Below are 15,170 nucleotides of genomic sequence, written 5' to 3'. Positions count from 1 at the left end.
AGTAGGTGGGTTTTTTTTTTTGTAAAATTTTCATGTTCTTCTGATTTTACACTTTGTTCATCAGTCTATGTAAGAGGTTAGTAGTGGCAGGGGCACGTTCTCACTGCACGATGTCTCCAGCTTGTGAAGTAAAAAAGGATATAGGGGATTGGGTATTGCCCCCTCTTGAATCAAGCTCCCTCCACTTCTATCATTGAGGAATTAGATTGGATGGTAGACAGCTATCAAAGATGAGGCTTGAGCATGTTTTCATTTGAATAACTTTCAAACTTGGCCTCATCTCTAACACCTACATGCTGTCTGATCAAATCCCGCCATGTCAGGAGTAGAAGGAACTCGATCCAAGCACGAGTAATAACTGATCCATGTCTGTGAAAAAGTGTCACCTGTCATTATTAAATATGGACCAAAGTAGGATGTTGATTGCTTGCAACCTCCAACTGCTTCCTGCAGTTGGAAGCTAGGCGTGGCTCACCGTGATATTTGTGAGAAATCTAACTCATCCATCTAAAAGGTCTAATGGAATAGAAAGAAAAATTAAAAATTGATCTACGCCAAAATTCTCTCATGCTTAGCATGAGAGGAAATTTTCTGTATTTGTAAAGAAAATCAATTCCTTGACTTGAGGGATTACAATCCAATCTTTACAAGTATATCAATATACAATCACCAAAAGAAAAGAAAATCTATTTCTAAATATAGACCATTAACTTGTCCCTTAGTTTCTGATAGCAAGCCCGGCAACTTGGTCTTCAGTGCAAATGTAACTAACATTAAGCTCATTTTGAACTACTTTCTCTTGAACATAATTACAATCAATTTTAATGTGTTTTGTTCGAGCATGGAACACATAATTGGATGCAAGAAAAATTGAGCTATATTGTCACACCAGATAAAAGGAGCAGAAAGAAAAATGATCTTGGATCAGAGATCGTAGGCATGAAATTTCTACAAAAGTATGAGCCAGTTGTCTATGCTCAAATTCAGTGTTGGAATGAGACATGTTCAAATGCTTTTTGGCACTCCCAAGAGATAGAATTATATTCAAGGTAAACACAATAACCACCGCTGGGCTGCCAATTATCTGAACTTCCAGCATAGTCAATATCAGAATAGTCTTCAAATCTCAATTACACGGGTTTAAACTTACGGCCATAATCGAATGTCCCTTTAACATATCGCATGATATGTTTAACCGCACTCATGAACTGTAGTAGGATGATGCATAAACTGACGTACTTTATTGACGGCATAAGATAAATCTGGTCTAGTTAAAGATAGATACTGTAAGGCACTTTCTGCACCGGGATATTCAGATGGATCTAATAAAGAATCTGCTATGCCAGCTCTTACCAAGGCATGAGTCCAAAAATGAGATAAATCTAAAATTTGAGTAGATAACATGACAAGAAATAGTGGGTATTGAATGAGTATCATTGAACATTTGTGGGGTTATAGAAGTCCTCGATCAAGCTAATATTTTGTTTTTTCACTTCATCCCAATGAGAATAACTTCAGAAACAGTTTGGATGGCATATAGACATCACAGCGGACTCTGGAAAGGTTTTAATAGTAAGCATTTCCTCCCCACTTTTTCCTACTTTATGGCACACTTAAGTTTTGGAGCTGGTGTGAGGCAAAAAGCGGGGAGAAAATAAAGGATGTGGATTGTCTTTCACATCTAGAAGGATGAGATTAACATCATTATTGCATAATGATTTCATGTCTAGAAATACCATGGTATTGTAGCTATCCAATCCTATTTTTGGGATAAAATTTTTATCCATGGGAAAACACCATATTAAGCGAAATCATGTTTGGTGGACCATAGAATTGTAATTAACGGATCAAATTCATAACAGATGTTGTTCACTTGTACACATATATAACCAGAATGCAGTGTGTAAAAGGTGTATATGGATAGACGGCATGGATAAACACATCCATCAATGTGGGGCCCACATGTGTAATGGATTTTTTAAAATCCACAGGAAATCCTACATGTGACCAGATGCAATTAATTCCATGGGACTAAATGCAATTCTATCCCACCCAATCCCAACCTTTCCCGTCCTCTCTAAATGTTGGTTGGAATTGCATGGGACCAAATGCAAATCTATCCTACTTCTATCCCACCTAATTCCATCTAATACCTTGTGCATTGCTCCAAACCTCCTAAGGGCCCGTTTGGCTGGGCGGATTGGAAGGGATTGGAAGTTAAATCCCCGGATTGGCCGGGCGTGCCAATAGACTGGGTGATCTGATCCCGAGATATAGCAATCCCATGGACCTTAAGACAATCCACTGACGACAACATCATTACCTTTAAATCCCATCCAATCCACCCTAATCCATTCAAATTTGCCTGAGATGTGTTTGGTTCGAGAGATTGGAAGGGATGGGAAGGTTTAATCCCGGGATTGGCCGGGCGTGACAAACAGATTCGATATAGCAATCCCATGGATCTTATCCAATCCATTCAAATTTGCCTGGAACCTTGAAACCCATGCCATCCACCCTAATACCATTCAATCCCTTCCAATCCGCCCTGCCAAACGGGCCCTAAGTGGTTAAAAGCTAAGTAGGACCAACCATAATGTTCGCAAGAAATCCATCCTATTATTCATCTCTTGTGACAGCTGATGTTAAAACATAAACATGGGAATGAGTCGGATCCAAAACTCAAGTAGGCACACAACATAAAAAGGTGGACCTTATGAACTGTTGGAATGACATATAAACAGCATGGCAGATTCCATAAAATTTTGGATGGCAGGCCTCTCCACCGTTTTCCTCTTGTGTGCCCACTTGAGTTTTGAAAGTGCCTCATTTTTGGCTTATGTCCTAACCCGGCGTTGGATCGCTCCCATGAAGTTTTAAATGGTGGGTATTCAATCAACACTTCTTCTTTTTTTTCTGTGGTGTGCTCCATCTATGATTTGAATATACTTCATTTTTGGGATCATGCACTAAAATGACCTTTCAAAACGGATGGACAGCGTGGATGTATGTCATACACATCAAAGTGGGCCCCACAGTCAGAGATCCATCAGAGCTGCGCCCCCTACGGCCACAGGAAATTCCAACGATGGATCCCAGGTAATCTGCGTCCGGAAATGCAAGGTTTTTCTTTCTTGTGAAATGACGATCTTGCCTTGCCACGGCTTCCACAGGATAATGGTACGTGTCAATTTTTCATTGGACCACGTCTGTGACCTGATTACTGTCCAATACATAGCATCCATCCTCCCTGGAAAGCTTAGATCTCACACCACAACGATCGTTCCCACGTGCGAGAGGGGAGGACACTCGTTCGAGTCCACTCAGCAGTCTACATTCCATCACAGCAATCTAATCCGTTCATTCCCCATCTCTACCAAAACTCATCTCCCATCATCAATCAGTAAAGTCGATGGCTCTTCTCTCACCATCCACATCTCTCTTTTCTTCTTCTTCTTCCTATCTTTCCAACGGACTCCCCTCATCTCTTCTAATCTCAAAACCTAGAAATCGCAATTTAAAAAATTTCAGAAACTCTTCCTCCTCTTCTGCTTTCACCACAAAAGCCTCATGGCAAGAGGTTTGCATTCTCTCCCTCTTTTCTCTGCCTCCCACTCGTCTCTCTCTGGACTCGAGAAGAGTCGGCGACTCGGACCGATTCGTTCGGTTCCTAGTCGAATCTATTCTCTATCAAGACTCAACGACTCGGACTGACTCGTTGTCCCTAGTCGATTCTAAAGTAGGGCGAGTATGTGGTGAGTCGTCGAGTCGAGTCCCCCTTACCGACTCGTGGTGCCGAAGCGGATCGAACTCGAATGAATCCGAGTCGATTTGGACAAGTGATATCGGACTCGGACAAATCGTCTACTCTCTCTCGAGACTAGTCGAGAGTCAGCGACTCGAACCAACTCGTTCGGTCCCTTGTCGAGTCTAGACTCCCTCTCAAGGCTCGCCGGCTCGTTAAATTAGCGTCTCTCTCTCTCAATTTCTGTCTTGTTTGTGGGATTCTTGTTAATTGCAGCTGGCTGGCGTTCTCATCTTCTCTGCGATTCCTTTCACTGCTGTGAAAGCCATTGCCAACAGCTCCATCGGAGCCGCGCTCCAGAGCCGTTTGCAGGAGACAAAAAAGGTCGCTGTACAGAACTCAGCCAAGTTCAATGCCTTGGCCGAAAAGGCCAGAGAAGAAAGGTATTTTTGTAATATCATTGCTTCAACTGCCTGAGTTATTGTTTCTTTTCTTTTTGCTAAGAAATGGAACTGTTATTGTCGGTATGGGGATTTCCAAATTGGAGTAATCAATAAAATCTGACTCAGTTTTTCCTTTATGTTTAGCTAAAAGGAAAAGGAAATTTTGATTCTTTTAGTTGTAGCCATTGGATCTGTGTGGGCCATCTGGCCATGTTTTTTGACATGATCATGATCGTCACAGCTGTGTTTGGATGTATGATGGAAAAGAGGAAGTAGTACACGATGGAGGAAAGAATGAATTGAAGACGAAAATATCAGATCCGGCAGGTTCAAGTCTTGACTTGAATATTCAATGTTTCAAGATAGATTTGCTGCTATTTTCTGGATATTCTAGCAAGTCCAAAAGAATGGAGATAACAAATTGTCTTTAGGATACAATAAACTCACATATCCGAATATCAATACAAAGATTTGCACCTTCAAGTATTGAACAGATCTCCAAGAGATAACATTGATATGCTTCACAGAAACTTTCTCCAAGAAACAAGTGCATGAGGGCAGCGATGAGAATAGATGAAAATACAACATTTAGTAGCTTGATCTTAGAACATTCTCTTTGGACTATAATGTTTAGGATATATAAAACCTGTAGGGACATGGTGTCCTTCCTAGGGAGACACTCGTGTCTCTTTAGAACATCCACACACCCATTCATAGCAACTAGTCACTTTGCCATGAATGGGCATGACCCTTTTGTCGAGTAATAGTTATTTTTGTCTCTTTTGGCCAGAGATAATTATTCAACGGTATAAATTTGTTGCCACATGTGACAATGATCCTAATCATCACAACTGCCACCGTATGTAGGCACTGATTCCACGTTTATAGCTGTCTTAATCACTCTCAATTAGCATTATAGTTAAAAACCTTAGCACCAATGGGTCAAATTTTTGGCTAGATCTTGGTTGAATCCTAATTGCATGACAGTTTGGATGAGTCTAAATCAAATGCAAAAAATAGTAGGCTTTTTAAGCTCCTTGCGATAATGCGTACGTGCGTAGTGCAAAGTGTGCTTAATAAAGCGCCAAAAAGTGCCCAAGTTGAAAATGTCTGGAATCGGAGAAATTCCAATTGCTTTATTTGTATTATACTTCATCCCAAATCGGGTTTAAATAAAGAACATACATGTGCATACAAGGAAATCTAATTAAAACCAATCTTAATTAAAGTATTTCTATACATGGCTAATAGCTAATTACAGCTAATGCTATACATGGAAAATGTACAACTAATGACATCTAATATAATCTCACACAAGGAGCCATATTTTAAAAATTAGTAGATCTCTTAATAAAAGGTTTGTCAAGAGTTCAAATAAAAAGAACCACCAAAGAAATGAGACTAAAATTTATAAAGATATGACTTTCACTCTTGATGGTAATCCTACCTAAGTTTTGAAATACTACTTAGGGTCAAAGGGACAAATAAATCGAGTGACTCAAGCATACATTAGAAAATTACGGGTCTCATTCATAAAAATCTAGTGTTTGATTTCTTTGTTCTATAGGAGACTAAGTACTCGCTCTTAATAGATCTATAAATTGTCTTTGTTGGGATGAAGCAAAATTGTCTTTGATAGATTTACCTATCACTTTAGGTGAGAATGGGATCCGTCTCTAGAATATTCGTGAAATTAGGATACGCACAAGGCTATAAATATGTGAACTTTTAGATCTCTGAATTATAAATAAATAGATGTATGCTATGTGTTTGATAAGTCATATAAGGTTCTTAGTTTAAAACTAATGGGTCAAAGTACCTGACAAAACTTTGATACATATGCACTAAATCAAAGGTTTAATCCACAAGATACCTTTTATGCTAATATGTCATTTGTTCTTACCATGAGAGGAAGGGTTCTATGAGGGTGCGAAGCACCGTCCGCGTAAGCTCGTGACGCAACATGGGTTGTAGGGCTGCTTGGGCACTTTTTAGCGCTTTATTAGACACACTTCACTCTTTACATGTATGAATCGTCGCAAGGAGCCTAAAAGAGCCTAATCTTTTTCAACTTAGTTCAAACTCATCTAAGCCATGGTACAATTAGGAGTGAACAAAGGTCAAGTCAGATGCTTGACCCATGAACGCCCAATATTTTAGACAATGCTTATTGACACCAACTAAGACATAGCTATATAAGTGGTTGCCATGTGTCATGCACATGGTGGCAATTGTGATGACTAGAATATAAGTTACATGTAGCAACAATTTTATACTATTGAGTAACTATCTCTGTCCAAAAGAGACAAAAATAACTACCACAAGACAAAGGGTCATGTCCATTCATAGCAAAATGACTAATTGCTATGAATGGGCCTGTGGATATCCTGAAGAGGCACAAGAGTATCTCTCCAGGAAGGATATCGTGTCCATATAGGTTTTATATGTCCTAGACATCATAGTCTGGAGTGACACATAATTTCTAGATCAAGCAACCAAATATTGTATTCTCATTTATGCCTTCTTTCACCTGTCATTTTTTGGAAAATTTTCTGTGAGGCATATCAATGCCATGTATTGGATCTTTGCTCAACACTTAGAGGTGCAAATCTTTATGTTGATTTTCGGATCTACAAGTTCATTGTATCCTGAAGATATACTTTGCCATCTCCTTTCTTTTGTGCTTGGTGGAATATTTAGAAAAAGGCAACTAATCTGCCTTGAGACATTGACTATTCAAGTTAAGACTTGAACCCGCAAGATCTGATATTTTCATTTTCAACTCATTATTTCCTCCATTGTGTACTACCTCTTTTCCATCAATAATTGATAATGATTGCAAAAATAAGTGCTGACAAACTGAAATGTCCAAATTTGGATCGCTCCTGCTTTGTTTAAACTAAAATATTGAATTGTGTGTGTGTGTGTTTTTTTTTTTTTTGTATGTTGGGAAATCCTTTGTATTACCAAACATACCCAAATGCATTTATTTACTCAAAAGAATGCTGAAGTGAACTGCATTTTTACTCTGCCTACTCAGATATGCATGAGAATCTGTTGAAAGATAGGGGTGCTTCAGCAATTTAAGGTGCATAACAGTATGGGGATGTGTTTTGATGCCTCCCCTTTTCAGTTCTCGTTAAATCTGCGGAATGTGGATTCCATTTTCAGTTCTCCCATTTTAAGGTCCTCTTTTCTTTTTTGTTTTTTTTTTTCAAAGATGCCTCCAGTTCTCATTAAATTCATGTTCTCGCACAGGTGTTTGTATGTGCCCTGTGATGAAAAGCCGAACTGTTCATCAAACTACACGTCTTGGAAAACTCTGCTGAAAATTCAGGCATATTTGGACACCTGGGTGGGTCAAAATCTGATGCTCAAAAACAGCCATTTGCATCCTTCCAACAAGTGCTGATATGGGAGAAAAATGCACTAAAACTCATTCGTAGTTGCATCCAAACATGCCCTAGATAGATAAATAGATATAGAGGGAGGTAGAGAGGGAACTCTTCAAATAAAATTTGAGGAAATAATAATCTCAAACATGCCCTAGATTGAGGGTTGTGTTTTATTGCTTAGAGCATGAATTTTAGCTCTTCTGAATGTTCTGCTCCAGTTTCAGAAGGTGACTGACATGTGTCCTTTCTGCTGAGCATGATCATAAATCAGTTTGAGAATAATGCTTCTACTATTTGGAGATTCAGAATTTATAATAAGTTTTCCAAGCTGTCGGAATGGATTCCTATCCTGGAAGCATGGAGATGAGGGTAATTACATCTATCAGGAATGTTTTCCTTCCCATTGTTTTCCAGTCATTTATCCTTTAATGTTTCTGCCTTTGTTTCAGTTTCCGTAATACGCCTATTTTAATTTGTTCAGGAAGCCAGCTTCTAGGAGTATTGCTTCCAATTAAAAACTACAAGCACTGTCAAGCTCCCTTGAAAATGGAAAAGAATCTTATCTATCGTCAAGGGGGAGGAACTCAGAAAAGTCTTTTATTTATTTATTTATTTTGGTGGATAATAGAGGATTTACTAAAGAAGCAAAAACGATAGTACAACAAGGGGCTGCCACCGCACAGTCACCTAATCAACGACCACAGATGGTTCAACTGCTAAATGCCCTCCTCAATTCAGAGGACCCAAAACCCCCTAACGTAAATCAAGAACCACCAGCCCAGTTGAGTCCACACCGTGATTGGTGAGGAAATCTGCATCTGAATTGGCACCTCTTTAGGAATGGACACAAAAGAAATTGGATGGTCCCCACAAATATCTCCTGTTTCTTCTAAGAGGCCTGCAATCCTCCATGGGTGAGACCGGCTTCTGGCCCATCCTATGGTGTTGGAAGAGTCACCTTCAATGATAGCAGGTAGTAGCTCAGGACTCGTCACCAGCTTAATCACTGATTCTGCTTTGTTTAAGTCAGCAGATGTGAGAAATGCCTCCATCTGCAACAAATGTTATAGTAGTTATCCAGATGCCTAACAAAAATATCGGGAATGGGGAGCAAGAAATGTAGGAATTATGTGGGGAAACATGCTTCCCAATAGTCTAGTCAAAACCCAACTTGATTTTAATCTGTTGGTTGTATGATCATTTGCCTAGTATGTACTTGGCCTTTGCTTCGGTGGCTTTCAACACCCATATTTTGAATAAATCCAACATGATTGGCGAATTGCCACAGATTGGATCAACTTTACTACATGCATGTTGGACCCCATTTCCTTCCTACATATATGAAACCGTGAGATCTGTTCTGCATCACCCATATTTTGAAGTTTATAATCAGCTGCATGTTTCTCTGGAAGACTTTTTGCAATTTATCCAAAAACCTTTGATTTTTGTGCAGCTTTTGGTATGGAGAAGAGCGTCCCCGCTGGCTTGGTCCAATACCTTATGTCTATCCCGAATATCTTAGCGGAGAACTTCCTGGCGATTATGGCTTTGATATTGCTGGTCTAAGCAAGGATCCTGTGGATTTTGAGAAATACTTCAAGTGAGTGAATCCATCTGCTTTCTATTCATCTGGAAATGACTCGATGGCATGTTATGCTCCCAGCATTCTTCTCGCAGGCAGGCATTGACCTTGAACCATGTGATTTAATATGGAGATACGACTTCATTTTCATGTTGTCTGATTTTTGCTCATACTTTCTACGATTGCATCAAGTTACATTATACATTATGTTCAAATCCAAAATTACGATATTTTTCAATATGCTAACATCTGTTACTTCTCTGCAGCTTTGAAATACTGCATGCTCGATGGGCTATGCTTGCATCTCTTGGAGTTCTCATTCCAGAACTGTTAGACCAATTTGGTATCGTGCACTTTGTTGAGCCTGTATGGTGGCGAGTTGGTTATGCAAAACTTAAGGCAAGTACCATATAGCATGAATTTATGAAATTCATAAATAGTCATACAAACCAACTAATGTCTGGAACTGCTGAATATTCAAGTGCATTACACTGCTTTCCATCTGCTTTTTTTTTTTTTTTTTACACGCACACACACACACACACACACCCACACACGCACGCCGTGGGATTTCACCACTGGTGGATGCTCGAACCCTTGACCCGGTGTTGAAACTCCTGGGAGCCTACCGCCCGGGTAAGAGTAAGGACCCAGCTTTCCATCTGCTTGTGCAATCCATGGATGCTGATAAAGAAAACGTGCTTACCCATCTTCCTGTTGAACCCTTCTACGGGTATTATGGCTTAAATGAAGCAGGATCACTTGGCCAACATCTTTAATGATGTCATTTGCAACTTCTTAGTGTAGCTCCAAAACAACATAATTATTCATAGAACTTTTCCCCCAATTTTTCTCCTGTTTCACAAGGCATGGATGGCACTACATATATTGAATTACTACTAACACGATCCAACATGAAATGGTCAACTGTTTTTTTTTATGGATTTTACTTTTTATACATATTTTGCAAGAGTGGTCATGGTCATGGTTGTTAATTTTCTTTTTCATCAGGGTGATACCCTAGACTACCTGGGAATACCAGGGCTTCATATTGCTGGAAGTCAAGGAGTCATCGTCATAGCCATTTGCCAAGCTCTTCTAATGGTAATTATAGTTCTATCAAGCCTTATTTTAACCTTTTGTTGGTTTTTTTTTTTTTTTTTTTTTGGAGAGAGAGAGAGAGAGAGAGAGAGAGAGAGAGAGAGTAGCTTCAGATTCACTAATAATGGAAACAAAAACCAAATGTGATACTAAAACCTAATTACCAAAGTTACCATGTTCACAACATTTGAGATTGTCTGAATGCATATTTAGAATTTATCTCTACAAATTCATTGTAAAATGAAAGGAAAAGGAGAAGAAGAAGAAAGGATTAGTTTCTTTTCAACCCAAAACCTCAGAATTTAGACCCCTCTGAAAAGTTATTAATTTGTATAGTCTTAATACCCTTAAAAAGCATATACAATCTGAAAAATCTAATTATTACTTCTTTTTTCATTTGAGAGCTGTGTACCTCAATAGCTTTGATTATCTAAAACCAATCTGAGCTTATGTAATTCTTTCTAAACCGCACATCTCTGAATGCTTTATTCCAAACTCGCGAAATCAAAGAAAATGGGAAGAGTGAATTGAAAACTATAGTGTAAGATGGTGTCTTTTGATTCAGAGTACTTCAACCATAACATTCTGATGGCCTAAAGATCATATAAAATCACAAACCTGAATTTCCTCGAACTCGAAACTTGTGAATGATTCTTTCCAAATATATGCTGTAGGTTGGCCCAGAGTATGCCAGATACTGTGGTATAGAAGCATTGGAGCCGCTGGGAATTTACTTACCAGGTGACATAAATTATCCCGGTGGTTTGCTTTTTGATCCTCTAGGCCTTTCAAAGAACCCAGTTGAGTTTGAAGACCTCAAGGTAAAAGAGATTAAAAATGGCCGTTTGGCCATGGTAGCATGGATTGGCTTCTACGTCCAAGCAGCTCTAACTGGTAAAGGGCCCATACAGAACCTTATAGAACACCTCTCGGATCCTTTCCACAACAATCTGCTCTCAGCTGTAAAGTCAATGTAAATTTTTATTTTTTTTCCACAGCTTGAAGAAATATGTTTAAATCACAACATTCTTAGCAGGAAACCATAATGTAAGATATCTACTTTTGGTTCTGGTTGATTGTAAGTTATTAGATTTCTACAGTAGAATTACATCACAGAGTTGCAGGTTTCATAACAAATGGACTCCATTTTGTGCCAGTTCTGGGAACTCTGTAATGTGGATAAAATTTAAGTTTTGATACCCTGGCAGAAATGATGGTAGATAGGTTGGCACTATGAAATGGCATCAAATTAATTCAAACTGTCCAAATTGTGATAGATGGACAATAAACTGAGAATTATGCAGATGTTACCCGGTGATATGACTACTTCAAACTGGTGTTCACTAGCCAAAGGTTAGGATTCTACAACCAATCTGATTGTTGGATGATGATCAATCTAATCGGGACAGTTTGATTTAAGTTGTGCCAGTGGCCACACGTTGAGCTTAACATAGACATCAACGCATTCTTGGGGCACAGATTCAGGGTCAGTGTAGGGCCCACTGTGACGCATATGCTGAAATTGAAGCATTTCCAAATCTAAGGTGGACCACACCACATGAAACAGTAGTGATTGACCATTAAAAACTTCGTGTGGGCTGCAAAAGTTTTGGATCAAGCTGATATTTGTATTTTCCCTTCATCCAGGTGGATTGCAAATAAACATTACGGTAGGCTCAAAGAAGTTTTTTACAGTAGGCATGCAATCACCACTGTTTCTTATGGTGTGGTCCACCCGAGATTTGGATCTGCTTCAGTTTCGGGCCCACATCCTCAAATGAGCTGAAAAAACGAATGGATCTTTTTGTTGGGGCCTACCCGAATGACTGTAACCCCCTGCTTCCGTAATGAATCTCAGGTGGCATGCTTCCACCTTAAAATAATAATAATAATTAATTAATTTTAAAAAAAAAAAAAACTGAAAAAACGAATGGACTGTATCAGTGTTACAACAAATACATCAAGGTGGGCCCCATGGTCATAAGACCTGGCTGAATCGGCGCCACATTCTTAAGTGCTTGAAGATATATGATGGCACATCTGTACTTGGGACTTTGACAGTCATATATGTGATATATTGGAACAGTGTGTGTAGATGAGAGTGTTACGTGTTATATTAACAATTGGACCAATTGTCCAAAAGTACATAAATTCATGCAGAGGAAATTTTCATACTCCTTGTTGATGACACAGCCTTGCCCTAATTCAGACAACCCCAACCCTAACAAAGCAAAGGTGGGCCCCACCTCTAGTTAGATCCAGAGGGTTCAATTTGAATGTTGTGTGATCACCCAATGACATAGGAGTTGGCAGCTACGAGGAATTACAGGGTACCACTCAGCATCAAATGTAAAATTTGTTAATGCATAGGATACCATACTTTGGCTTAAAGGTCAGTGTTTTGCATCCTAGATCAGAGCGATTGCTCAAACTGGATTGGACGGTACCTGCCCAACAAAACAGACCGGTCCACCCATTTTTTACAGTAACCCGCACAGCCCAAACCAGTTTCTTATGTCCAATCGCTAAGTCACCACATGTTGGAGTTGCAACGTTCGCATATCATCCAAGCCATCCATCACATTTGCTCCCTTAATTTTAGGTCTTAATCTCAAAATCGCTTAATTTTAGGTCTCGATCTCAAAATGAAGTGTATTCTGCAATAGAATCTTCAAGATATGACGTGGGATCCACCGTTTCAACCCTGTCATCATGCGTGACCCAGAATCTTTAAAAATATAGTGGGCCACAACAATCGAATATAAGTTTTGGGTGTGGGACTGTGCTCCTTATGGTGTCCCACAATTTTATTTATTATTATTTTAATTTTTTTTATAGATACGATTTGGTATATTCAATTCTTGGGATCTGCCCTGCTAATAACTAGAGCAGGTGCGGTTTGGATTCCACACAAACATCACAAGTGGGCCTATTTACTACTAATATATGGTAATTAGCGCCCGAAAGAATGTAGCCTTTCTTTTAATTTATTTTTAAAAAAAAATCTGAATTTAAATGGTAACTTGCATCTCGTGAGAATTGCTAATTCCACACGTAATACGCATGTAAATATATATATAAAGAACTTGTGTGAAATCTGAGCTCTTTTATAAGGTGTGAAATAATGCCAAACAACTTACATCTCAAGCCCAAAAGTTAAACAATTTTACTGGTAGATAAGCCACAACATACAACGCAAATTGACATTTTAAAATATGTGCAGAAAGAAATAGACATTTTAAAAGAATGAATCGACACTCTTCATTCAAATAGGATTGGAATGAAATAATAGGTGTGTGTGCTTATTAGAGGGAGGGTGGACCGGTATTTTAAGAATAAGCCAAAATCCGATCCCAAATTTTTGGTGGGTCATTGCAAAAAAAAGTCCTCCAATCTGTGAGGCTTCGGGGACTTCTCTATCAAAGGTGAGACCCTAAAACAACGAACAATGTACAGCTCACATGTACATGTACCACTTATCAGACACTCACAAAAAGCTGTTTGCATTATTGAAAAATCCTACAAATTAAAGTGCCAGTGATCCGAGATGTATTCATTCCAATCATCTGAAACTGCCTGCCATCTATGGAATCGGTTGCTTGGGCATAATAAAAAGGCCCACTAATTTGAAGGCCGTGATTTTTTTTCCCTCAAAAGAGTAGTGAGAAATACATTTTCCGTTGAGAGAGGGAAGATGCCGGTCTTGTTAATTTTCCAGCCAGCGAAGAAAAACTTCAAAAACAGCAAGACCAAAAAATAAAAACGAAAAGAAAAATAGATAGAGAGAACAAATATCCAAAAACAAAGCCCGGAGAGAGAGAGAGAGAGAGAGAGAGAGAGAGAGAGAAGCATTCAGAATGAGTAGGAGGTGATTTATTCCAATCATGAAATTTATGAATCGGTATTATATGTAATCATCATCATCATGCTTCCCTCATCTTATTCATACTCTACCAACAAATTTTAAAAAATTTGGAAAACAAGATTCGACACAAATGCATAAAAAAGAAAATGGAAGAAGAACCATCAGAAGGATAGGATATTGAATCATCTCTGACATGTGTCTCAGATGACCGTCGTGAGTTTAAACAAATCCTTTCTCATCACGTGGTTCTTCTTTCGTAAATCTCCCCAAAACACAAGGCAAACAGGACCCAACAACAAACACAGAGAGAGACAGAGGAGGGAGGTAGGGAGAGAGGAGGACTATGGAGTGGGGAGTGGGGAGCTTTTAAAGGAGCTACAGACGGCATTTTAGGGTTTTCTTTTTTACGATATTACCCCTAGGGTTTGGCTTTCCCTTCCAATTCATCGGCGGTGTCTTCAGGGCTCCACGTCGCAGCGCAATTCATAGGATCGGGCACATACTCAAGCGGGGAATCATTTTATACTCTGGCAGAATATGACACTTGATATACAGGCACTCAGAAACTGAACCGACTAAATTGCGGAACAGTCCCAATATCTGATTCGTAAGTACTTGTTTGCTGAGACAGGACCATTGGATAAATTTCATTTTTATCCGTCCAGTAAATGTCCACAAATATCCTGTGGCCAGAATCAAATTAGCGTAGTATTTGTTTCACAATACATATAAAATAGCCAAAAATTTCTGCGAACGGGGAGATGGTCCACCCGCAGTTCGGCCCTATCTACTAATGGCCAGGATAAGTGAACAACGTAACCACTTCCACAAATTAAAAACCTACATCCGTCAGGCTCGAAATAGATAACCCCGGCAGGATCTGGAACGAGGACCGATCATATTAACAGACTTCCACTTGGAAAGAGAGCTGATCCTAGCTCCTCTGCATCATCAGCCATAAGATGACTTGCGACTCCATTCCAGTCCAACCATCTAGTGGAACCATTTGAGCAATGAGCAGTCCAGTGACACATGCTCG

The 15,170-nt window shown here is 39.2% G+C and overlaps 1 protein-coding gene and 2 non-coding genes across 3 annotated transcripts; 1 reads left to right on the top strand and 2 right to left on the bottom strand.

The window, feature by feature from the left end:
* The first annotated feature begins 3,262 nt into the window (after positions 1 to 3,262).
* LOC131222328 (chlorophyll a-b binding protein 7, chloroplastic) lies at positions 3,263 to 11,335 on the top strand. Its single transcript, XM_058217355.1, has 6 exons — positions 3,263 to 3,580; positions 4,022 to 4,188; positions 9,037 to 9,183; positions 9,432 to 9,564; positions 10,177 to 10,269; positions 10,941 to 11,335. The coding sequence occupies exons 1-6, from the start codon at positions 3,413 to 3,415 to the stop codon at positions 11,241 to 11,243; spliced, it is 1,011 nt and encodes a 336-aa protein (XP_058073338.1). The 5' UTR covers positions 3,263 to 3,412; the 3' UTR covers positions 11,244 to 11,335.
* A 2,783-nt stretch (positions 11,336 to 14,118) lies between these two features.
* Positions 14,119 to 14,198, bottom strand: LOC131224574 (small nucleolar RNA Z105). The gene has a single exon (XR_009161047.1). It is a non-coding gene; the product is annotated as a small nucleolar RNA Z105 (small nucleolar RNA).
* Positions 14,199 to 14,287: 89 nt separating this feature from the next.
* LOC131224580 (small nucleolar RNA Z161/Z228) lies at positions 14,288 to 14,380 on the bottom strand. Its single transcript, XR_009161053.1, has one exon. It is a non-coding gene; the product is annotated as a small nucleolar RNA Z161/Z228 (small nucleolar RNA).
* Between the last annotated feature and the right edge of the window lie 790 nt (positions 14,381 to 15,170).

Source organism: Magnolia sinica, chromosome 13 (genome assembly GCF_029962835.1).
Source record: "Magnolia sinica isolate HGM2019 chromosome 13, MsV1, whole genome shotgun sequence".
In the NCBI taxonomy this organism is placed as follows: Eukaryota; Viridiplantae; Streptophyta; class Magnoliopsida; order Magnoliales; family Magnoliaceae; genus Magnolia; species Magnolia sinica.
This window is presented reverse-complemented; position numbering and strand designations above follow the sequence as displayed.